Genomic DNA, 25,142 nt, shown 5'->3' with positions numbered 1-25,142 from the left:
ACACACACACACACACACACACACACACACACACACACACACACACACACACACACACACACACACACACACCACACACACACACACACACGAGTGTGCCTGCGCACACACACACACACACACACACACACACACACACACACACACACACACACACACACACACACACACACACACACACACACACACACACACTTTCCCTTGTCCTGTCAGAGGACTTTCATTCTTTTATGTCAAGCTGGGATGTTAATTGTTTGTTTATTATGGAGGCTCTGTCTCAGATCCTAATGCTATCTAAAGCTCACACGAAGGGAAGACATTTAAGCTTAAATGTGGGAATTACGAACCAATTATTGTGTCATAAAATCACTTGAATGTTGTATAGTAGTAAGCACTTGTTTGTATAGTTGAGTAATTCATTGTTTCACATCCTTGGATCGCCTTTTCTGAATTCTGAATTCACCTTTTTGTCTACATGCATATCACACATACGCACACACGCACACACACACACACACTTGAAATGTACCCTTTTCCTTTTGGCTGGGTTCAAAAGAATTAATTAATTAAATTACTAATTGTTAAATGGCTGCTTCTTTTTGAAGCCTTAGATTGGGTTATTCATTGTTTGTTTATTACAATGATCCTTGGATTAGATGTCGCGGCTGTAATAAAGTGGAGATGTGGTTTTGTGTTACCAGGTGAACGCTGCTTTCCCGTTCCGCTGGCGCGGTCACGGCGCGCCGTCACTCAGCCTGCTGCAGGCTCTTGCTCCCAACATCCACCCCAACGTAGAGAAGGTGTGGCAGAAGACCATCCCCCCACTCCTCAACCAGTTGGAGGGTGAGTCACTCACCTGAAGCCACCCTCTCTGGGACATCTGTCTCAAGACGGACAGCAGATGAGTCTGCGGGGGGAGGGGGGTCAGACCAGAGTACGTAATGGCATCCCCTACTACAGAGTAGTAGTAGTAATGGTACTAGGCCTATAATAATACACCAGAAACACCAGAGCAGATTCGAGCAAGTCGCAAAACTCTACACTTCCAAATCCTTTGCGATCGGCACTAAAGTGATTCTTATCAGAAGGCTTTTGCATAGACCCTTAAATTAGCCCACAAACATTAGGGAACATTGAAAGAGGATCAGACAACGACCGTCGGGTAGCAGGTTCATGAAAGTGACAGGGAGTGGAGGAGAAGTTCCGCAAAAATGCATCGTTAGAGAAAGATGTTTGCTACTGTGCGACAGCACCACCACTATTTCATGACTGCATAAACTTCTTCGTCATGGATAAATGGGCATCAATATTTTTTCCAGCCAGGATTGCACTGAAAAGTAGGCTACTGCTTTTAAAAAAAGGTCACGGATGTGCTGCCTGACCGACGCTGCCTGTCACTGTCTGTGCCTGCAGCGTGTGTGTGTGAGGGAGGGGAGGAGGGAGGAGACGTGAAGCAGATGAGGGTCGCAACTTGCGAAATAGCAGGCAATTCTTTTCCAATGTTTCAGTGACATATTAACAAAAATGCTTCCTATGGGTTTTCGTCTCGGGTGGTATTGTAGTCACATTTTTATTTTTTTGACGAAAATATTAATCGATATCGTTATATTTTTTGTCAAACGCATGCTGTTTTTTCGTCATCGTTTCGTTGTCGTCATGGGAAAAACAATCGTTCACGATAATTATGACGAAAATATTTCCTCACGAAATTAACACTGGTGATATCAATGAAATTGTAGTCATAATGGCATGGGAATGCAGGCATAATGCAGGCATACTTTTCAGTGGTGATATGAGTAGTGCTTGTACTGTTTTCATCATAGTGTAGGATGTTGTTGCCTTGGTGGGGAAGATGACAGTGTTGAATGAAGAATGAAGGTCTAAATTGTCAAAAAAGGGCTCTTAGGGGTGCGGTAGCTCAGTGAGCTAAGACGTCGTACCATTACGCTGGCAACCCGGGTTTGATTTCAACCTGAGGTCCTTTGCCACGTCCTAGCCACGCTACGCACACCTTCACCGTTGCGTCAAGGCAAGCCAAGAGCAATGTAGTCATCGTTTCTGATCTCTGGAAAAATCGGGAACTCCATCCACTTTGTCAGGAACCAATCAACTTTGAGCAGCTCCAACGGCCCTGGGTAAAGGCGTATTCAAGGCAGTGACGTGGTTAAAGCAGAGATGTTCTATTGGGACCAAGAAAACGTTTGGTTTAAATTTCGGCGCAGCCTACAGGGCAACCATGCCGTTGTCAATTGTTATGCTCTAGGTCAGACCAAGTCTCGAAGAGACTTGAAAGTCGATGGTAATCAGGCTAGATCCGTCCCTTTTCTCTCCATCTCTCCACCCGCTTCCTGTCACACTCTCACGCCGTCTGTTGACAAATAAAGCCTTTTGCACTTTAAAGGACCAAGTTGCACTTTAAAGGAACAAGTTGTTTTTTTCAAGTCTTTTCCAAAGTCATTGTAGTGGTTCATTAGATAAAAAAGTACCCTTCTGATTTGTGCAGTATGCTACCGATACGTTCGTCAAAGCTGGTATTTGGAGGCCCTTAACACTGGGGGCAGCCTTAAATCTTGTATGACCAATGTATTCTTCCATCAAACTGTATTTCTGACTTGGTTTAGTGTAGTTACCTCCGCCAAGGAGGTAATGTTTTCGGTCGCGTTGTTTTGTCTGTTTGTCTGTTTGTTTGTTTGTTTGTTTGTTTGTTTGTTTGTTTGTTTGTCAGCAGCATAACTCAAAAACTAATCAACGGAATTTGACGAAACTTTCTGGAGTTGTTGCTAATGATCCAAGGAACAAGTGATTAAATTCTAGTAGTGATCCGGATCACGGACCGGAACCAGGACTTTTGGAAAGATTCTGCCAGCAGCATAACTCAAAAACTAATCAACGGAATTTGACGAAGCTGGTAGTGATCCGGATCACGGACCGGAACCAGGACTTGTTAAACGATTCTTCACCATTGCTGGCCTATCTAGATGCCCCTAGTGACCAGAAATTGAATTGCGGGGACTCAACAAAAGAAGGCAGAAAGACTTAGGGTGTAACATAGTCAAATGTTCTATCAAGCAGCTTCCTTGGCGGAGGTCTGCGCTCTCTGAGTGCTTCTAGTTTATCAGTGTATTTGCCATGTACAAGACGGTTCTAGTACCAGAGTTTGCTAAAAACATACTAAAACTGCATTTCATGATTATGATGCACACTTCGGATGTACAGTATGTCTGTACCTAACGTGTTTTTGTCAATGACTTAAGCCTCTTCAACCATAACACCTTTTGCTAATAGGATGTTATACGCACATGCATCATAGCCTTTTTGTGACGGTAAAAACGTATCTCACTTTTGGCACCTTGTAAATGCTCTTGTGAAAATGTACATCTCACCCCCCTTCTGGTAATGTTCCCGCTCAAAGTAATGACTTGTTCTGAGTTATGTTGACTTTTATGTTTGTGCTGTGGACCACACAGTTTGTTTCTTTATGGAGCTGCTTTATTCTTGTCAGTCGTGGTCTTTATGATTCTGTTGCCAGCCTCTGTAATGGATGTTCTCTCTCTCTCTCTCTCTCGTTCTCTCTCTCCCTCTCCCTCTCCCTCTCTCTCTCATCCCCTCTCTGTCTCCCATCTCCCTTCTCGACAGAAGGTTCCTCTGACACGCTAGACAAGTACGACTGGGAAGACAGTATACTGCAGGTATATTGCATCTGACCCAGCTGATAAACTGAAATACAACAGATGTTTTTATTTTCGTTTTGAGCTGTCATATCCTTTGTGATTGAGCTTACTTATAAGCCCTGTAACTCTTCATATATTATATATAAATAAAGATTAAGAAAGCTGTCTGTTTTAATTTATGTTGGATGGTGATGCTACTGAAGAAGATATGCTTTCTTTCGTTCAAAGCTCTTATCCAAAACTCTGGTGGCCATCGCTGATGACAAGTGGAGCTGTCAGTTGGCTATTGAAGCGACACGTTACCTGTCTACCTACAACCAGTCCCTGGAGGAGAAGGTCAGTGATCGCAGGGCCGCTGTCTCACTCTCAAGTGCCCTCATCATACGCACTGTGCAGTGCTGGACCCATCAGTTCTCAACCCTGAGAAATTGAGCCACTCCACACTGGCAGCCTAGAGCAGTGTTTCCCAACCTTTTTTGTCCTGCGTACCCCCCAAGCAATTTTGGCATATGACGAGTACCCCCACTCTCTCATGCTCTTTTGCTGTTCCCCTATCCCTATGTGACTACACTCTATGTATTTGTAATTACATCTTTCCATGTACCCCATGGGGTGTGCTTGCAAAATTGATGGATAATTTAAGGTACTGTGTACAAATATTTGAAAAATAATTGAAACAATGCGTGTTGACAACAGAAAAGACCAAGCATCAAAGTTTCAGTAGGAAAGATGCGATTCTATTCCAGACAGCTCAGAAAATGGGCTAAAAGGGCAAAAAAGAAAATGTGACTTGGAAATGAGGCGTGATTTGGTAAGAAGTTGTTTTGTGTGTGTAGAGCTTCCTGTACCGGTTCATTGGGATGACGCTTCAGCAGTGCTACAACCGAGACATGATCAAGAAACAGCTGCAGGAGATACTGGTCAGTGCACGTCATCACGACAGCATAGAGAGAGAGGTAAGCACTCGTATGGTGAAATGAAAGGGAGTGTGCGTAATTCTCTAGTAGTTTATTTCCCAGAATTTATGCTGCTCATTCACAAAAGTTTGAATCAACATTTTTCATGAATATTGAATTTTACAACTACCATCAACTACCATCAAAGTATTCATTTTCACTTGGAAATTTAAATGGGTGGTTCATCTCTAGGTTTGACATTTTGAATGACCAGTGATGGGCATCTTTGACGTATATTAATTTGGCCGACACAGTACATATTAGTTTATTCTTTACTAAAACACAAATATCATAAACCTACAGTTTATGGTTAAGGTTTTAGCGACTGTAATACGGTAGAAGATATTAGACTGGTGATTTATGGAGTTTCAGCGATCATAATGATATATAGAGAGGTAAACAACACCATAACTGCCAATACTCGTTTATTTATCTCCTGGGTTTCTCCCATATTTAAGACCCAACGTCTACCTTCCCCCATCATTGTTGACACCTCCACCCACCCACAAAAATGTCCTAGATTTTGATACTGAAATATTGGCAGATGCTGTATGAACAATATGATGATGGTTTTGGTGAATGTTGGAGAATATTAGACTGTTGGTGGTTTGTGGTGAGGAAGGTCTGGTCAGTTTGTAGGAAGAAAACGTGTCATACGGAACTTGATAAAAAAAAAATGTGTGTGGTGTCCATAAAAATGTCAACCGTCCACTACACAACATTTAAATGCCTTTTGTGTGGCCATTTGTCCTTGGATGTAGGCAAAACATCATATCTACAACTAACTGACTATGACTGGGTTCTCAAATATCCTGTCAACATATCTATCTCAGACTAGCATCTCTCTCATGATGTGGCTCCTTTAAAGGAAGTTACTCAAGATGTCTTGTGATGCCACATGCCCTTGATTTCCAGCGAATAATTTGAAGGCAGGCAGATTTTTTCAGGGTTGTTATTTGTGTCTCAAATGAATCCCTAGTTTCAGAACATCTTTATCAGAATTGGCGGTAATAATAGCCTTTTCAGGTTGCTGCAGCAGCAGTTGGAGTGTGGTAAGGTATTTGCAGGGCTATGTCGTACATTTCAGTGTGTTTTTGTAATTGCTCTCACAGGGAGTTGCAATGGGAGTGGGACTGTGTGCCAGCAACCATCTCGATGCCACTCTGGCGAAGTTGGACGAGTTCGGGAAATCTGATGCCTTCAAGAAATCCTCTGGGATCTTCGGTCTTCTTAAAGTATGCAACATTTTTTTTTTTGCTAATATGGGGGCGGGAAGAAAGGGATGATTGATAAAGAAAAGTATAAACACTTTTTTGCTCCATTTTACTTTGTACCTAAAAACAGCAAGACAATGACTTGCTTCCCCAAGGGTGCTGTAGAAGAAATGTACAAAAGGTCTGATTTTAGATCTTGTTAAGAGTCCAAGCCCTACACACCCTCTTGCATTCCTGGTCATTATGGTGATCAGTCGAAATCAGATCACCGGTAGGCTGACTTGTTCCAGGGCAAGAGGTGGAAAAGTATTGAAAAATACTTTTCAAGTTAATGTTTCTTCATTACTTTGCTTATATCCAGTTCAGTTAAAAGTAGAAGTAACCATCTAAAAGTAAGTAAAAGTAAAAGTAAGAAAAGTATTTTTAATTTCAAAATATATTATGACTGAGTAAAATGTACTTAGTTTCTCCCAGTTAACCTTTTCTTGAACGTCATTCTCCTTGACCTCTATCTCTGACTCCAGCCGTCATCACACTTCATACAACAATGTCAGTTCACATGGACTCACACGTTGACATTGATTTAGCATTTTCAGCTGTATATGGTCAAGTCAGTAAGTAGCTGCAGTAGTAGATAATTAAAAAATGTCAGTAGTTAAAGAAGTCTGTGAGACCCAGGTTATGTGCAATTTTTGGTCCCATTTCACTCAGTCCTCTGGGTGGGTGGTGAAATAACAAAGTAGTGTCAAAGTAAAGTAATGAACAGTTGGGATCCTACAATGACTTACACCATCGGTGACGCCCCCTCAGGCGCCCCACCCCCTTTTGCTGCCCTGGTCTCTGCGGGAAAAAAACGCTTATAATACTTTGTAATTGGCATAAACCATGTATAGTATGTTATTATTGCAACAGTATGGTAATGGAAATGGTGGAAATAACACGTTTTAACAAGTTATACAGTAATATGTTTATAACTATATGAACATTTTGATGGTGGATTTTCGCGGTGATGTTGGTGCAGGGTTTCATAATGATGCCGACCCCTCTCTGGGCAATTGCCCGGTCGTACTGTCCCTGGTAATGAAATATCAAAATGTACTCCGACAAAATTTGTAAAAAAAAAAAGTCACCCATTTCTAAAAACTACTTTTAAAATGACAAATTACTCAATTACAACCTACTTTACTTTAGTTACTTTCCACCACTGTTTCAGGACAAGAATGAGGTGGATGTTGAGAAGATGAAGAGTACTCTGATTCTGTGCTACGGCTACGTGGCGCTCAATGCCCCCGAGGATAAGATCCTCTCCCGCATCGACACAGAAGTCCTCAAGAGCATCAGCAAACACTTTAACACTAAGGTAAGTGGTGGCCACAGAGTGGGCCACGTGTCCCCATAGTACTCAGGGTGGCCACCGTGGATCTCGAGAAACGGGGAGTTAAGAGTTCAATAGCCAAAGCAAGTAATAACCACCAGTGTCTCAACACTAAGGTCTTTGTCAGGTTGTCAGTCCAGATTTTGCCTGTATAGATTTCAACCCAGAGAACTGAGATTCAAATCCATAGAAGAAAACTATATAACAAGGCATCACAGGACCATCAGCCACTGATGCCTGGGAGAAGGGAAAAACTCCATGTCCCAGAGTGCATTGGGGTGGCCACTGAGAGGGGGCTGAGGTAACCTCGAGAAATGCAGCAGCAGCTTAATTAGCCATAGCAAGTATTTCTAAACAGTGCGATCACACCCCATTAAATCTGCCATTCTTGCAAAAACTGGTTGTTTATTGAGCCTGACACAAACATTCGTAAAGAGGTAGTCCTCCTCTTTCGACCGACCACCGTTGGAATGCTTGCGCTTCTCTCCGCTAGCTGTAATAGTTTCCTAATGGCCTATGAGAGCGCTCCAGATATCTGTGGCTGGCTGGGCCGAGTCTGCTTCACTGTGAGCCGTTCCTTTTCCACTGGCCGTTGGTAGGGATGGGCGACAGACATGGCTGGAGCTGCGAGGTGACGTCGTTAGGCGTGACCTCAGCAGGCATGACCTCACGTCACTGGGGCACACGACTCTGAACCGCTCTACACGGATCACAGTGAAATTGTTTCAGTGCCAGTGAGGGAGGGATGGAGGCAGTTCCTTGGTGCCCTGAGGCCTTTAGCCTGGCTTCCTCGGCAGGTCGACCACAAGGCAGAGTGGCGAATTTGCAATGGTTATGCATTCACACAAGTGACACAATGCCTTCAACACAAAGCTTTTTTCGGGTAAACTTTCCAATGACTATGGCGGAAGCCTCAAACAGGTCACTGAAGTCTGTTTTCCATTTTAGCCGATGAACTTTGACTGACGTGGTTTCCTCACATTTTCTGGCGTGCATGTACGTGTAGTCTGTGGGCATTGAATACTGCTGGCTGTGGGTTTAATTGCAACATTCATCCTCCTGGTAAATGGGTCCAGACTGCAAGTTACTGCTGAGTTTTCCTCAGACTCGCATATGTTTTGAGCTTCTGAGCTCAATTGGGAATTGGGCCCATTCACTGAATAGCGGTTAGTGGTTTAATTTGTTGTTGACATCTAATAGTGTAAACATGAGTTATTTTAATGACAAGAAAATGTTTGGTCTGTGATTTGCTGTACCTGGACCCAGGGATACTGACGGGGTGGGGTGGGGTTGGGGGTTATGCAAAGGGGTCAGTTGTCAAACTGCTGGCCCAGTGACAAAGGGGGCCCAGCATTGGGTCCCTATTACATTGTATGTACTGGATGGGGACCCCTTTCATATGACTTTGACCCTGGCCCGGCCAAAGCTGTGAGCAGCCCTGCCTATACAGTACCTGTGCAGTACCTTTAACTTGTACGTACTCTACGCCTGAGTGTGCCTGTGGTTAATTGTTAGATTCCTGGTTATAAAGACCACACTCCATATGTTGTTCCAACGTTAGCTTATTTTGTTTATTTTGCGCCAGCCATGTTGCATGTTTTATTAATTTCCATAGTTGACAATGAGGACAATGAGATAACAGACGTGTTCCATGTATTTAATATGTTTTGTATTTATTTACATTTCTAATTTTTTGGTGCACAAAAGCAATGGCCAGTAAAATAAATGCTGCCTTTTCACTGGTTGTTGAGTTTAATATCTCTATGTTTAAATTTTCCTTTAAATATGATATGTTTTTACAGGGCCAATACATGAAATCCCCTTTAAATAGCAAAGTGTCAATTTGTTTGCATTTTAAAGTTATACTTATTCTCTAAAATATGTAATTGTGACTCTTTGATAGTTAAATTCTCCTTTAAAAGTGATGATACATTTTCATAGGGCCAGTACATTAAATGGTCTTTACATATAAAGTGTCAATTGGTTGACATGTTATTCTTACTCTCTACAAGACAACATCATTGTGTGTTATTTCTGGCTTACTAACACCAGCTAATACTGAAATTAACAGCTACTCAATGCTGTTGACAAAGGAGATGTTGTTGAGTTGGTATTGGAGACATACTGTATTCTACAATAGTTCCTTGTATTTTTTTTAAGTTACTTAATTTAATTGTATTTAATTTTATGTTGTGCAGGTTCTGGGGATAAAAATAGAGACCAAGGTACCGTGAGAGGAAGCCTGCAGGAGGGAGCACCAACCCCTCTGCCTCCCCATCAGACTGAAAGGCCTGTCACACCAAGGACTAAATCGATATCGATAACAGTAGTACAAATTGCAAACAACAGTTTGTTCTCATCAACAATCTTCAGATGTATCGTTCATCGGGGCCAGACTAAATTACACATCCAGTCTCACATTTAGGCTGGTTTATCAGGCTACCTTTTTAATGTGTTAAGATAAGGCCCCTATTGTGAAATGTTAGAGTGACGGTGACCAATTTGTTCTGTATGACCTAAGTCATAATACAATACGATACGATACGATACGATTAGACTTTATTGTCAGTTTTCACTGAAATTCTTTTTGCAGCACTATGGTAGTAAAGTCTTTTCAGTGACTAGTACAGCCTTCCATTGGCGGAGTAGTACACATTGTGTCTGCACCTTCCATACGGTGATATTTATTATTAGTATGGTATTCTCACAACGAGTGTAAATAATGGATGGAATCTGAACGGCATGATAGCTATAGATTACAATTAGCTTTACGTATTTGTATTTCAATTATCAAATTACTTTTGATATCAAGAATGGCTGTAACCTGAACTCCACTATCTACTTTAGCTACAAAACTCCTTTGCTATCATTTTGATATCGATATCGATTTGGTTATCATTACTGATGTGACTGGCCCTTAAGACTAATGCCTTGTTGCTCTGTGTTGCCTTTTGGGGTCTTCGGGTTGCCTTGCTTTCTGAACCTCCTGGAATAATCAAGGATAGCCTGGCTTTACGTAGACGCTAATGCTGATTAGCATAGTTAGCATGGCTCGCCTTCCAGATAAGGTTAGCCTAAAGAGTATATTCGCACACATTCACCTCACAGGGAGAGCCCGCTGTTTTGAAATATACGGCCCAGGATTGCCCATCATTGATTCAGAAAAAAAGGAGGAGACCAACCCTTTAGAGCAACCTGAGGCTGAACCTTGAGGACAAAGTCGACACCGTGCTAATTGGGCCTGGGCACCATTTGAGTGTCATTAGCTCGTAATGACTTGGCGTTCTGCAGTGAGCATTTGTTGATGAGCTGTTAAGCTGCTGGTTTGGGCTCGCTCCGATTGCACTCAGTGTTCGAGACAAACACGCTGTTGTCTGCCAGAGCTTATTTTTCCTTCTCCTCCAGAGGTTCAGAAAGAGTGTGTGTGTGTGTTATTTTTTTCTTGTAAATCAAGCTCTCGCATACTAACTCGATAGTCTTTTTTTCCTCTTTGACTAATCACTTTGCAATGACGTTACTGAGCTCATGGTCTGTTCACTCCGTGTTTGGTTTCGGATAGTCGTCATATCTGACTCACACAATTCCACCTTGGCTGTGTGTGTGCGTGTGTGTGTGTGTGAACTTTCCCCGCCTCCTCTTGATTACGGGGATCTTCTGAACTTCCTCTTGGCGAGCCTCTCTTCCAATCACAACTCGAGATACAGATTGTGATTTCTTCTCCTCTAATATGTTTATATGTATTGCTGGTTTTTAAAATAAGCTCATTTAAGGTGTGTACAACTCCAGTGGCGTGTTATTTAGCCTGTGTAAGATGTCTAATCATAGTTGAATTAATTTTAAGTGTAACACACCCGGGCCAAATTTTTTTTTTGCAATGGTTGACTGTTTCTCTATTTTTCCTTCCCTCTGAGGCTATTCTGCTGTGCAAAACTCTTTGACGATCCTGCAGTCATATTGTGTGCGTGTGCATGCGTGCACATGCGTGCGTCTGTGTGTGCGTGCGTGCGTGTGTGCGCACACATGTTAATTGCACATGTGCCTATGTGTATGTGGTGCATGTGTGAAGTGTGACATTCGTCCCTCTTCTCCTCTGCAGGACATGACTATGAAGCTGAGCCTGATTCAGAGCGTGGGCCTCATTGCAAAGGCTGTGAGTGTGTGTGTCCGGCGGCAGAGCTACATCTTCTCCCGCAAACAGGAGCTGATGGGGGTCATGCTGGTCAGTCCTCCACCTCAGTCTAACACCATGTTCACATCTCCGCTACATTACTGTCAAGTGTAAATAACACTTAGGTGAACCTTTTATCCAAAGCAAACTACTGATATTGGTGTTACTTGAAGTCACTGGAGCAAAGAAGGGTTAGGTGCTTAGTTCAAGGGCACTTAAAGGCGCTCTGTGTAATATTTTTAGTAGTTAATTTGCAGAATGTATGCCACCCATTCAGAAATGTTACACTGTGTGTTCTGTTCTGGGCAGCTTGTGTGCATGACAGTTCAGGACAAAGTTCTTGTGGGACTGAATAAATGAATCTTGAATCGTAGCATCAAGTATAGATTGCTGTGTCATCTCCATATGTCACATCAGCTTATTGATTTGTCATCGCAGGATTTCATCAAGGCGGAGCCTGCTGATGCCATGAGGACACCAGTACGGCACCTTGTTATGACCACATGCGCCAACCTTGTGTATCCTTTGAAAAAGCATTGATTTTCTGTTCTATCTTAAAGGTGTAATATTCTTAGCTGGTCCTTTCCAGAGGAATGCTGCCCATTCACAATTGATAGATTTTCATGAATACTTAACACCACCATCAAATGATAAGTTTGACTGGGAAAATTGCACTTCTCATTAAGAGGTGGATGTTTTCCATGTCTGCCATTTTGAATTTCCAAAAAAATTCATTTTCAGCTCCAAAACGTACTGTACTTTGGTCAGACGAATACATATTAGTTTATTATTTACTAAATATTAATGAACAGATCACATTTGGCAATAGGCAGCACAGTTTAAATAAGCAGCGTAGTTGCAATACCTACTCTGGCTACCATCCTACACAGTGAACCTTGAAATGATTACATGGCTATGTGACTACTGGGACTCGGGTGGACCTTGACCCACTCAACAGTAACCTGGACCCGGCTCTGACGGAGAATGATAACTTTGAGATGCTGCGGACCTGCCTGAGCAGCGTGTACGGCCTCCCTCCTGTGGACGCTCCGGACAAGGGCAAAGAGGAGGAGGTCTTGGACCCCCAGCAGAGAGAGGTGGGAGACTTCGTACAGAGGTCCTCTACACAGCATGTGTCTTCGTGACTGTATAGAAGTTCTCACATAGGGGTGAGGGTATGGTCAAAAAAAACAATATAAAAAACAATAATTTTAACAATACAAAAATGTCCTCGATTAATTTTCTTCATTTTTTAAATGTAGTAGTTTAATGCACAGTTATGGGTCACTAAAGGGCGTATATGTGTTGGATGGAGAAAAGTCTAAATTGCTTTGAACAAGTCTAAACTTGTTTAAAGCAGGTCTAACTTGAAGGAAAACTAACTAGTACATGGCAGGACAATTATTTCTGCTCTTTCTGTCTATCCGGACCTTTTAAGAACAAAATGGCCTTAAGTGTGCTAAATCATAAAAATGTGTAAAGAAATAGGAGCCTACATTATTTGTAAGATGGGAGCCTATGTGATTTCATTGGCGCTTGCAACGTTGAGATAGTAAGTTTAGAGAGACTGCTTCATTTAGCCACAATGGCAAAACGATTCAGAAATATGCCTCTCAAAACAGGGATGCAACTCATATATTTTTTTTTTATATGGAATCAAAATGGTAAATCATTTCATTTGATGACTCTTGCACCAAATCCGCTACTACATGTGCATTGCAGTAGCAGCCCTTCCTAAAACTACAGCTAAACCTATCTTGGTTTGTTTGCATCGCGACTTATGGTGAATACTACAGTTAACAACTTAACCAGTTTACCAGTTAACACCTTTACCCTCTGCTCTCTGAAGAAGTGAACTGCAGTCTTCGCCATAAGCTGCAGAGTTCCTTGGTGCTGACTCGCATGCAGTGTGCTGCTTAGCTGGGCTCCACTGCGGTAATGGCAACCCCTTGGCAGCTGCAGCTACTTGCATCATCATGATTCACAAAACGGTTAAAGTATTAAAGTGGAGAGCACAAATAAAATGTTTGCTGCGGATATTGTATTGCTTATACATGGGTTCTAAATTTTTGTTTCCCCCTGTCTCGAAATCAGAGGTTGAGTTGTGCGCAGCTACTGTAGTGGACTGTACTGGAGTCGCACAGACTCTAGCTGCGCACAACTCAACCTCTGATTGTTGGAAACCACTGTCGGTCAAAAAAATAGCTCACGTGGTTGGCTGCCAGTGTTTTGCCCCTCCTCATAACATTGTGTTTACAAACACTGTGAACCCATGTATATAGAGAGCTGTGTAAAGGGTTTTTGATTGACTCAAGCACAATCATATTTTCATTGCAGATCTTGTACTCGGAGACGTTCAAAGCGCTAAACGACTTGTTGAGGAGTGTGCTGGTGCGTGACTTGACTCCAGATGGACTTCAGACGGTCTTTAAGGTGTGTAGCACTAGCACCTCTCAGCCAAAGAGAGTAGAGTTCCCTTGGCACTGTAGATGGCGGTAGCGCACATCTTATGCAAGTCATCACCAAATGCCACAGAAAGAGAAGAAGGAGGAGGGGACAATGCCCCCTTAAAAGACCAAATTTGAGCACACTCCTTTGCATTGGGTGGGCAGAGTTTGAATCCTCTTTCTCTCATCTACTCTCTTTGTCTTTAATAGTCAGCCTGCCAAGCCCCAAAAATATATGTTTGATGGCATTTTCTGTTAAAAGTTGGCAACCATGCCAGAAGTTATCAGCATGGGCTAAGGTTTCAGAATCACCTGGTTGCCAACATGGAACTTGACCTTTAAGGTCAAATATGAAGGTCAAAAGGTCAACCACGGTCAAATAACAGTATTATTTAGTTAAAAATTGTTAAAAAGATGTTAAAAGTGGGCAACCATGCCAGAAGACATCAGCATGGACTAAGTATTCAGAATCAACTTGTTGCCAACACGGAACTTGACATTTAGGGTCAAATTTAAAGGTCAAAAGGTCAAAAACAATGTATTTTCTGGTTAGTCTATTTTGGGAACGGTATATTCATGGAATTCTTTTTTCAAATGTAAGCAACCATGCTAGATGGTATCAGCATGGACTACGGTTTCAGAATCACCTGGTTGCCAACATGGAACTTGACCTTTAAGGTCAAATTTGAATGTCAAAAACAATGCATTTTCTAGTTAGTCTTTTTTGGGGGACTTGATATTCATGGAATCCTTTTTTCAAAAGTTGGCAATCATTCTAGAAGTTATCAGCATGGACTAAGGTTTCATGGTCCATGGTTGCCAGCATGGAACCTGACCTTTAAGGTCAAATTTGAAGGTCAAAAGGTCAACCGGGATAAACAATTTTTTTTAATTTTATTTTTTTGTGATGTGCTTTCATAAAATACAAGTTGTTTGCATTATGTATTGAATAATTAGTACCTGGAGGAGATATTTCATATTATTTAAATCATTTTAGGTGAGTGAAAGTATTGGAACAAATAATTGTAAAGAAAATAAAACACTGTTTTGATGAGGTTTCTCCCGAAGCGGACAGCGCTGTCAAAAGTTGCATTTGGGGTTTTCTGACAGTGGACGGTGGAAGTGGTCGCGAGAGTCACACTTCACCTACTGTAAGTATCAGATGACTCGGGACAGTGATTAATTAACCTTTTAATTCTACTTAGAACCCCTTTAACCCCTTAAGCCGCACTGTGCCGCTCACGGCACGATGCCGCCATTTTGTTTTAAAAAAAATAAAGAATTTGTTGTCCTATAGACTGTACACAAGCTTATAATGGTCATACCACACACCGTTCGAAAGCTGAGAACGTCAGCTTTCATATGAACCCATCCTCAAAGATCAACACTCTCCACACAGCTAACAGTGGGCTAATCTTCTCTGTGTGTGATGTCATCAAAATTGCAACCGAAAACGGGGTGTACTTACCTTTGAAAATTTCTCAATATTCCCAACGAATGTTTTATGGTCCAAGATTTCTTCTCTGAGTCATCCAGTGTCCACAATGTTGGAATATCCAGGCCATTTACTTCAAATCCTTGTGTTTTTGTGATAATCCCAATGTTTCCTGGCTTCCTGCATACGTTGTGTAATTGTATTTCTTCACTACAAGCGTCTTTGAAGACGAAGGAATCCACTCCACCGCACGAAATGCGCAAAACAGTGCCTGAATGATGTTCTCGAAGGTCTTAGCTTTTGATTGACACCACCCACGAGCCAATCGGATCCTCCTATGGAAAGTTACAGGCGATTGAAGACCAATAGGGCACTGCTATTCAAATCTGACCTCCCGTCTTTACCTCGCCATTGGCGTAGGACAGTGAGAGTTTCGGGTTTCATGAGTCACTGAATATTATAGTTGAGATTCATAGCTTTCAAACGAGCTATCACTCGACTGCCTTGGACTTACAGAGAACCACCCACTTGCTGTTTTCGATGTTTGCGTAATTGCTCGCGTAAACAGCAAGCTGTAGAGTTTTGAGAGGACGCACCGTTACGCGAGAGAACAGTAGACTTTACACAGACTTCGGAAGACAGCACGGGACATACAGTTTGCGTACAGTCTTACAGACAGTCTACTGCGTGCAAAATGTCTGGTAAGAAGGCAACGAGCAAGAAGAAGAATGTTGCTGGCCCAACTAAGATGACTGCTCAACAGGCAGCCGAATGGATTTTACAATCCAGCGACGAAGAGTCCGACGCAGGGAGCATGTCATCGGTTGACTCTGTGGCATTTTTGGAAGGACTCGATCCAGCCTTGGAGATGTAAGTGTTGTTTCTAAACTTTCACTGAATGTAAACAGATGTCACATATTCATTTACACTACTGGATTGTACTTAGTGCTAGTTGCATTGTGCGTTTTGGACCGCATTCGAGATGTTGCAGTGTTGCAATGTTGCAATGTAAATACAGCGATTGTTCATCCACTACGGCTGCAAATGCTTTCTAATTGTATTCATTCTGCATGTAACCTATAGTGTATGCTATGATTATCTGTTTGTGTGTGAAGGCAATGGATGAATGGGGGCATTTGTCTGTACTATGTATTTCTCTTTCTGGGTGAACATTGTGCTGTTGCCATGTTGCAATTTGCATTACGAATATGTTTAGCTGTTTTCATCCATAATGCCTAATGTAAATGCTTTGAATTGTGCTTATGTTGTATTTATACTACCTGTTGCCTAGTGTGTGTGTGTGTGTTTGGTTCACAGCTGATACAAAGTGTATGCAATGGGGGAAGGGGCCATTGAAAGTCTCTCACCTTTTAGTGACCGAGTGCGATAGGGGGGAGGTGTGTGTGTGTGTGTGTGTGTGTGTGTGTGTGTGTGTGAGAGAGAGAGAGAGAGAGAGAGAGAGAGAGAGAGAGAGAGAGAGAGAGGGAGGGAGGGAGAGAGAGATACATCAAATTGAATGTTACATGAAATAATAATTTGCAATTATATTGTGTTTTTTTCCACATAGATCCTCTGATGCAGACTGGCTCCCTGAACAGGAGGAGGAGGAGGGGGAGGAGGAGGAGAGCCAGGTGGAGAAAGAGGGGCAGAGAGTTGGTGAGGAGGAAGGAGACGATCAACCATCAGCCTCTTCGCCGGCTACCACCAGAGCAAGGAAGAGGAAAGCAGCGCAGCCATCCAGCGCCACACCTGCCACCAAGAGAGGCAGAGGAAGAGGGAGAGGAAGAGGAAGAGGAAGAGGACAGGGAAGGCGACAGGAGCCAGAGGGAAATGGTCAGCCATGGCAGGGGATGGACGTGGATGACATCATACCACCACAACCATCATTCAACCCCGCTCGCGCTCCAGGGCCCCAGGTCGTGGGGGGGGTGCAATACACCATACTGCAACTCTTCATGCTCTTCATGACAAGAAACACCCTACAGACAATAGTAAATCACTCTAACATATATGGACAAAGGAACCACCCTCATAGATGGCATCAGATGTCCCTGGAGGATCTGCTTTCATATATTGGTATGGTGATTTACATGGGCCTAGTTGGGGCCAAGTCTGTAAGGGACTACTGGGCGAAGAACGAACTTTACAATTTCCCCTTCCCCACATCTATGTTGTCCGGGAGAAGATTTGCAGCTGTCTCCAGCATGCTGCATATTAGCCACCCAGACAGTGATGCAGAGAATGACAGGAGGAGGGGAACACAGGCCTACGATCGTCTGTGCAAGATCCGCCCTCTCTATGACGAGATTAGGACTGCGTGTAAAGCTCACTACCATCCCCAACAACACATTGCAGTGGATGAAAGGATGGTGAAATCAAAAGCCCGCTCCATCCTCCGCCAGTATATGAAAGACAAGCCCACTAAGTGGGGGTATAAACTTTTTGTGCTGGCAGATTCATCAAACGGATACACATGGGACTTTTTTGTATATGAGGGGAGAAACATGGCACTTCAAAAGGGGCTCAGCTATGATTCAGTCATGAATCTCGTGGACACGCGTGTGCTTGGCCAGGGCTATAAGCTCTATGTGGACAACTTCTATACTAGCCCTACCCTGTTCAAGGACCTCCTGGCCGAGAAGGTATGGGCTTGTGGAACAATTAGAGAACAGCGAATAGGCTACCCGAGAAGACGTCCAGGAGCTCTCACCTCTCAGTCACCACGTGGTACCATCCGCTGGATAAGAGATGATCCCGTTCTTTTTGTCCAGTGGAAGGACACGAGGGACGTCCGCTTGTGCTCCACAATGCACACAGCCCACAACCCACAGACCACCGTTCAGAGGAGGGTCAGAGGGACAGATGGCCGGTGGCAGCTGAAGTCCATCCCTGCCCCACCAGCTGTCACTGATTATAACAAGTAAGTACTTGAGATACATTATTTTATTTTGTCTTCAAGGGTATGTAACAATCCACCAATGATTGTAATGCTATGTGCTAAACAAAACTTTTGTAATCTTTTATTTTCACAGACATATGGGGGGAGTGGACCTCTCTGATGCCATGATCGGGTTTTACAACACCGTTCACAAGACCAGGAAGTGGCACAGGACGTTCTTCTATCACTTTCTGGACATTGCCATCGTGAACGCCTTTGTACTTCATTCCTGTATGGCAGCAGAGAGGCATGAGACCCCCCTTACACAGAAGGCGTTCCGGAGGCCCTGGTGTTGGAGCTGAAGGCAGCGGGGTCACCTTCAACTGGCCCTCCTCCATCACCTGCTCCAGCTCCCCAAGGTGCACATCACAAACTGAGGCACTACACGGAAGATGGCACAGCAGGGAGGCGGAGGTGTGTGAACTGTTCCCTGAAGAGCACCACAGAGTGCACTTCATGCCAGGTAGTGCTGTGCTTTACGGTGAAGAGGGACTGCTACAATGAGTGGCATACAAAGAACAATTTGTAAGACTCCCCCCTCCCCCTCACTTCTCTTTCTCTCACTCACACACACACACACACACACACACACACACACACACACACACACACACACACACACACACACACACACACACACACACACACACACACACACACACACACACACACACACACACACACACACACACACACACACACACACACACAAAGGGAAGAAAGAATGATGCTGGACTTCCGGACTGGATTTCATTTTCACACTTTTCATTGCCACATGGCATGGTTTGCACCACACACACACACACACACACACACACACACACACACACACACACACACACACACACACACACACACACACACACACACACACACACACACACACACACTGTATTATACACTGTATTAGTTTTGTATTATTAGTTATATTGATATTGTTATGTTATGTTCTTGTTTGTATATAGTTGATTTTTTAATTATTTTAAATATTTTGCCTTTCTTATTTCTACTATTTTATTAAATACTTGTTCATACTTCAATTGTTTTAGCCTTTCTTTCATCAATACCCCATAGACGTAATAAGAAAAAATGATATTTTTGAGTTTATGCTTATGCCAATCAAATCCAAAATGTCTAGCACCCAATCCAAGTCCATGATTGGAAGCCCCAAGATGTTAGCTTTCAATAGAAACCAGAACTGTGTTTCTAGCATGTGGCATTCTGAAGTTACAGGCTTTTGATTCTGGTGTCCTTCTTACCTATCCAAAAAGGTTCTTGGGCATCACCAAAAGGTACCCAACAAAAGCGCATGGGTATACCAAGAGAAAAAAACCCATAAAATATTCATAGTTTGGTATTTTTCTTCCATTTCTTTTGCTGTTGGAAGCAGACACTTGTGTCTTTGGTCTCAATGTATCATTACAGAGCTGACAGGTTGCTGGAGCTGTCAATCTCAGTCATTTTCAAGAAAAGATGCTATACGGGAACAAAAAAACTATATTTTTATTCCATTCAAACAACTGTATTTCTCTGATAGAACATCATAAAATCATACTGACACTTTAGGCATAAACCTGAGAGTGTTACCTTTACAATGGGTACATGCACATGCATGTATCTACAACCATGTGGGATCTGTGCTACTTTCAAATTGGGTATGCCAATTTCGCAAATGAAGTCTGAAAAAGGGGGTGCGTCTTAAGGGGTTAAACCCAAGTCTTCAGTGAAGAACAAAAACAAGGAAATTTGCCTTTCTGTTCCAATACTTTAGGGGACTGTATATTTAGAAGTTATATAGTCTTTATTATTAGGGTATGAGTGAAAGTGATTATTGCAAATTGTCAATAACAAGAATGTAATTGATCATATTGTTTCTTTACTTCAATAATAATTAAAACAATAATTCAAATTCAAATGTGATGTCAGTACACACTGGATATCTATGTATTTAAAGGAGCTATTGTGGCTGTTATTACAAAAAGGTTGTGTCATCCAGATCATGTTCTATCCCTACGGCGTTTAAACATTCTACATTTTAATCACATGCAGGTATACAGGGCTGTCCATTCCTCAGGCAACTGCAGGCATGTATTGCCCACTTGGTTCCACAACCACATCTTACCAGTCCTAAGCTACTATGTGGAACTGGAGGTTTCCTTTACCACACAGCCATCAAGTCTACAACTTTCCAACCACCTGTCTCCTCAGTGTCTTTGTTAATAATGTACTTTGTCAGACTGCAGCCATACATTTGCCTGCTGATTTGCTTATGCAAGATGCAATCCATATGCATCACTTGGTGGTAACATATCAATTGCCTTTTTGTCTTCTGAAAATAGTCGATCAATACCCAAAGATAAGCATGGTGCTTTATACAGGTGACACAAAAACTCAAGCCTGGGAAATTGCAACAGAACATTCTACAGTAGTCATGAGAACATCAAGAGAAGTGTACAATACTTGCTCTACTCTTACTGTAGGTTATTTCCTAACCATGATATGACATAGCAAATCAGCAAGTGTCCTTCATTGCTATAACCATTTGAAACACATCAGAAATAACTGAAGTCATTATTTTTTCTATGGAAAGAAGCAAATTCACTGGTGAGCCAAGGCATATCCCATTTCATACCAGTAGTTTAATGTGCTTCACAAAGAAGAATAAAGTAATTGAGATGACCAGAATGAAATTTTTAAAAATACAAGTTTAAGTTAATTTTATGCTAATGAGCTATGATGAATGTCTAAGGATGACAGGCCAGAGCCCCACCACGATAAGCCAAATCAAACATTAAATTATAGGCCTCAATATACAGTACCATGCAAACAACTATTTTATGAAAGCACATCACCAAAAAACTCGGTTGACCTTTTGCCCTTCAAATTTGATCTTAGAGGTCAAGTTCCATATGGTAACCAGGTGATTCTGAAACCTTAGTCCATGCTGATACGTTCTAGCATGGTTGCCAACTTTTGAAAACAATAATTCAATGGATATAAAGATCCCCAAAAAAGACTAACCAGAAAATACATTGTTTTTGACCTTCATACTTGACCTTAAAGGTCAATTCCCTCTTGGCAACCAGGTGATTCTGAAACCATGCTGATAACTTCTAGCATGGTTACTAACGTTTGAAAAAGATTTCCACGAACACAGTCCCCCAAAAAGTCAAACCTTAAAATACATAGTGTTTGACCTTTTTAACCTTCAAATTTGACCCTAAAGCTCAAATTCCGTGTTGGCAACAAGTTGATTCTGAATCCTTAGTCCATGCTGATGACTTCTGGCATGGTTGCCCACTTTTAACATCTTTTTTTAAACAATTTTTAACTAAATAACATATTGGTACTGTTATTTGACCGTGTTTGACCTTTTGACCTTCAGATTTGAACCTAAAGGTCAAGTTCCATGTTGGCAACCAGGTGATTCTGAAGCCTTAGCCCATGCTGATAACTTCTGGCATGGTTGCCAACTTTTGAAAAAGAATTCCATGAATATACAGTTCCCAACAAAGACTAGCAAGAAAATACCTTGTTTTTGACCTTTTGGCCTTCAAATTTGACCCTAAAGGTCAAGTTCAGTGTTGGCAACAAGTTGATTCTGAATCCTTAGTCCGTGCTGATGGCTTCTGGCATGGTTGCCCACTTTTAACAACTTTGTAACAATTTTTAACTAAATAACACTGTTATTTGACTGTGGTTGACCTCTTGACCTTCATATTTGACCTTAAAGGTCAAGTTCCGTGTTGGCAACCAGGTGATTCTGAAACCTTAGCCCATGCTGATAACTTCTGGCATGGTTGCCAACTTTTAACAAAAAATGCCATCAAAAGTTTATTTAAGCACTTTAGCTGCTGATGGCAGGCTGACTGTAACATTAGCACCTCTCAGCTCTGTCTTTAAGGTGTGTAGCACCTCTCAGCTCTGTCTTTAAGGTGTGTAGTAAGTTGTGTCCTCCTGCATGACTGAGGTACTCTGAGCATGGTACCGTCCCACCACACTGCTTCCTTGGGGCACCGTTGGGGGCTGCCCCCTTGCACGGGTGAGGCATAAATGCAATTTTGTTGTGTGCCGTATGCAGTGAACACTTGTGTGCTGTGGAGTGCTATGTAACAATGACAATGGGAGTTGGATTTTCCCAGGTGGGCTTTCACTTTCACTTTATCAGCAGACCTTACAACACAGCACTAACTTTCAGGTTGATATTTGGAATATGCTAAGACGTTTCAAACACTTTGTAAACAAACAGTGCCCCCATTTAGCTGACAAGGACTGAACCGTAAAGGGCTGAACAAAAGAATCATTTGTCTTTGGGTACTGACAAGTCAATGGTTGTATGAGCAGTACAGCGGCATGTTGAAATCCATTATACGGTAATCTCTCTCCTGGTTTTTTTCTACCCCTCACTCCCGCAAACTTGTTGATTTATTTGTATGTTCAGCACATAGAGGGATGGTTCAGTTCTGAGATGGACCATGAGCGAGAGAGGGCCATCTTGACCACGTTGGAGGTTCTGCAGTTCTACCTGGACAGTCTCAGTGTGAAGGTAATATTGGGGGTTTTTTTTAAAGAAAAAAAAACTGTCCTCATTCAATTCTCAAGGCCCAGATCAACAAAGATCGCCATGAAGTTCATACTTTACAGTTACGACCCTGACATTGCCTGCATGAAATTACCCGATTACTGAAACAGCCAACACAGCCACTCAAATATGTCCCCTCCGTCATCTTAACACAAAAAAATCCAGTTAAGCTTGAGAGATTTGTGCATGTCATTGTGTAAAAAGTTCCTTAAGTCCAGATGTTGATGTCTTGTAACCTTCTGTGTCCTGCATGCTGCATGCTCCGGACTCCCACGCATGACGCTCATGTTCTCCTTGTTGTTAGAACATGGTGACGTTCCACAACCTTGGTGCTCTTCTGGGACGGCTGGCTCCTCGCTGCACCGACCCTGTGCCCCTGGTGCGCCGCGCGGCTGTGGACTGTATCTACACACTGCTGCACATCCAGCTGCGCTACGAGGGTGAGGCTCCCGGATAGCACCACACTCTAAAGCCGCAATCTCGGCCATGCTAACTACAGTAGTCTTAATCAAATTCTGTGGTAAGAAGATAATTGCTGCCTGATGTGGAGATTATATTGCTAGATTTGGTAACGAGTTGAATCGGTTAAAAAAGTGGAGGCCATCATAGTTGGAATAAAACTTAAACAGTGCAGTGCTCCTGTCTGTATTTGTTTCATGTGTACAGAGCACTTCTAAAGCAGCAAATCTCTGCCATACTAACCAGCCTTAATCCAATTCAGTGGTGTATACTACTCTAAGGTAATTGTAAATGATCCACTGGTGCTACTGCTGCCAGATCTGCAAATATTCTGAATGTGTTGAAAAACTTTTCACATGAAACATGGGCTTTTTTTTACTTTTAGTGCTTTTAAAACTTCATGGGTACAAAGGGCTGTCCACATGGCCATCAGTCTTTTTTTAAGAGTGCAGTGCTCCTCTCTGTATTTGTTTCATGTGCACAGAGCTTCCAAAGTGGCAATCTCTGTCATACTTACCAGCCTTAATATAATTCAATGGCGTAAGCCTATACTACTGTAAGGTAATTGTAAATGATCTAGTGATGCTACTGCCAGATCTGTAAATATTCTGAATGTGTTCAAAAACAGTTAAATATAACGCTTTCACATGAAAAATGAGTGTGTGTATATATACAGTATATATATATTTTACTTTTAGTGCTTTTAAAGCATTCTCTGCTGTGTTGACAGCATGTGTACAAAGGGCTGTCCATATACAGTACATGTAGCTGTCAGTCTTTCCCCTGTAGGCTCCTGGTATGTTCTAGAAACGCAGGCATCACTGCAATGGCAGATTGCACTCCTGACAATTCTGTATGAGACATGACGATATAACTGCCTCTGCGTGGGAAAGAAAATAAGGAAGTCTCATCTTCTAAGCCGTCTTTCTAAATCGTCTCCAGTCGCATATTTCTTTTTAATGCTGTTCTGAGCAAGTCATTCGTGTGCTATTCGGAGGTCCTCACCTCTCACTCCTAGTGTTGCCAGATTGGGCGGCCTCCCGCCCAACTCGGGCTGCTTAGGATGGTTGTTTGTGGATAAAAATGGTCAATAACCGGCATTGGGTGGGTTTTTATGTAGATGTAGGACCATAGAAATCAATACAATTTGGTTGAAATTTGGTGGGATTTTATGCTTCCAGGTGGTTTTTGTACTTTTTTTGAGCTGGAAATTTGACACATTTGTGTGTGTCTGTGTGTCTGTCTGTGTGTGTTGTTATTCGGCTCGACAGGGTTCTCCTTGGACTACAGGGACGACTCTGTGGAAGGCCTGATCAGTCTCCGGGAACGGCTGGACAACCCGGATCACGCAGTCCTCTACAAGAGCTGTTCCGAGCTCACCAAGGTGAGGCCCGGTCTCTCTGACCTCCGATCAGCCCCCAGGGAGCTTTTGATGCTCCTCTACAACCGTGATAAATGGAGTAGGGGACGGTGGATCTGACCATCTGGGTATAGTCCATGAATCACTCTTTAACCTACCTGCACAGTTACAGTCTACGAACTGATTTCTAGAGAACGGTTTCCTTTGTCTACCCTGTATGTAATACAGTGCTACGCTACTATGGGACATCTTACTTTCCTTCTTATATTCTTGTATCCTTTGACAGATCATCAGTAAGCGCCTTCCTCAGCAGCAGCTGAGCACGCTGCTCTTCATGCTGTTTGAGGGCCTGGTGGACTCGCAGTCCAACTGCTCCCGCGCCTCCAGCGTCATCCTCAACACTCTGCTGAAGAACCGAGGGGCCAGCCTGCAGGACCTGGTAAACTACTGCAAAACGTGAAATCTTCTGAAAGCTTCTAGAACTTTCAGACTATTTAGACTTGTTTTAAGACATTTGCCAATCGGGCAAGTCATTTT

At 42.6% G+C, this 25,142-nt stretch overlaps 2 protein-coding genes across 4 annotated transcripts in view; both read left to right on the top strand.

Moving 5' to 3' along the window:
• Nucleotides 1-25,142, top strand: part of mroh1 (maestro heat-like repeat family member 1) — a 68,521-nt gene that overhangs the window by 24,314 nt on the left and 19,065 nt on the right. Inside the window, exons 17-31 of one of the 3 annotated variants that reach the window (XM_063199783.1) lie at nt 702-843; nt 3,640-3,689; nt 3,900-4,007; nt 4,508-4,627; nt 5,740-5,862; nt 7,055-7,201; nt 9,415-9,441; nt 11,313-11,435; nt 11,823-11,902; nt 12,343-12,481; nt 13,722-13,817; nt 22,646-22,750; nt 23,091-23,226; nt 24,517-24,629; nt 24,892-25,044. In XM_063199783.1, coding sequence (XP_063055853.1) covers nt 702-843; nt 3,640-3,689; nt 3,900-4,007; nt 4,508-4,627; nt 5,740-5,862; nt 7,055-7,201; nt 9,415-9,441; nt 11,313-11,435; nt 11,823-11,902; nt 12,343-12,481; nt 13,722-13,817; nt 22,646-22,750; nt 23,091-23,226; nt 24,517-24,629; nt 24,892-25,044 — 1,662 coding nt within the window. Of the gene's footprint in view, nt 1-701; nt 844-3,636; nt 3,690-3,899; nt 4,008-4,507; nt 4,628-5,739; nt 5,863-7,054; nt 7,202-9,414; nt 9,442-11,312; nt 11,436-11,822; nt 11,903-12,342; nt 12,482-13,721; nt 13,818-22,645; nt 22,751-23,090; nt 23,227-24,516; nt 24,630-24,891; nt 25,045-25,142 lie in introns of all 3 variants that reach the window. The other 2 variants (XM_063199782.1, XM_063199784.1) reach the window with 2 other exon arrangements.
• Nucleotides 15,056-18,478, top strand: LOC134449692 (piggyBac transposable element-derived protein 4-like). Its single transcript, XM_063199785.1, has 2 exons — nt 15,056-16,136; nt 16,834-18,478. The coding sequence occupies exons 1-2, from the start codon at nt 15,961-15,963 to the stop codon at nt 18,188-18,190; spliced, it is 1,533 nt and encodes a 510-aa protein (XP_063055855.1). The 5' UTR covers nt 15,056-15,960; the 3' UTR covers nt 18,191-18,478.

The sequence above is a fragment of the Engraulis encrasicolus genome, chromosome 5 (assembly GCF_034702125.1).
Source record: "Engraulis encrasicolus isolate BLACKSEA-1 chromosome 5, IST_EnEncr_1.0, whole genome shotgun sequence".
NCBI classification, from domain to species: Eukaryota; Metazoa; Chordata; class Actinopteri; order Clupeiformes; family Engraulidae; genus Engraulis; species Engraulis encrasicolus.
The sequence above is the reverse complement of the archived record's forward strand: the minus strand, read 5'-3'. Positions and strand labels throughout refer to the sequence as shown.

Coding starts and splice junctions, on each gene's coding strand:
- LOC134449692 (XM_063199785.1), top strand. CDS start 15,961: ATGTCTGGTAAGAAGGCAACGAGCAAGAAGAAGAATGTTGCTGGCCCA. Junction 16,137..16,833: donor CTCGATCCAGCCTTGGAGAT/GTAAGTGTTGTT, acceptor TTTTCCACATAG/ATCCTCTGATGCAGACTGGC.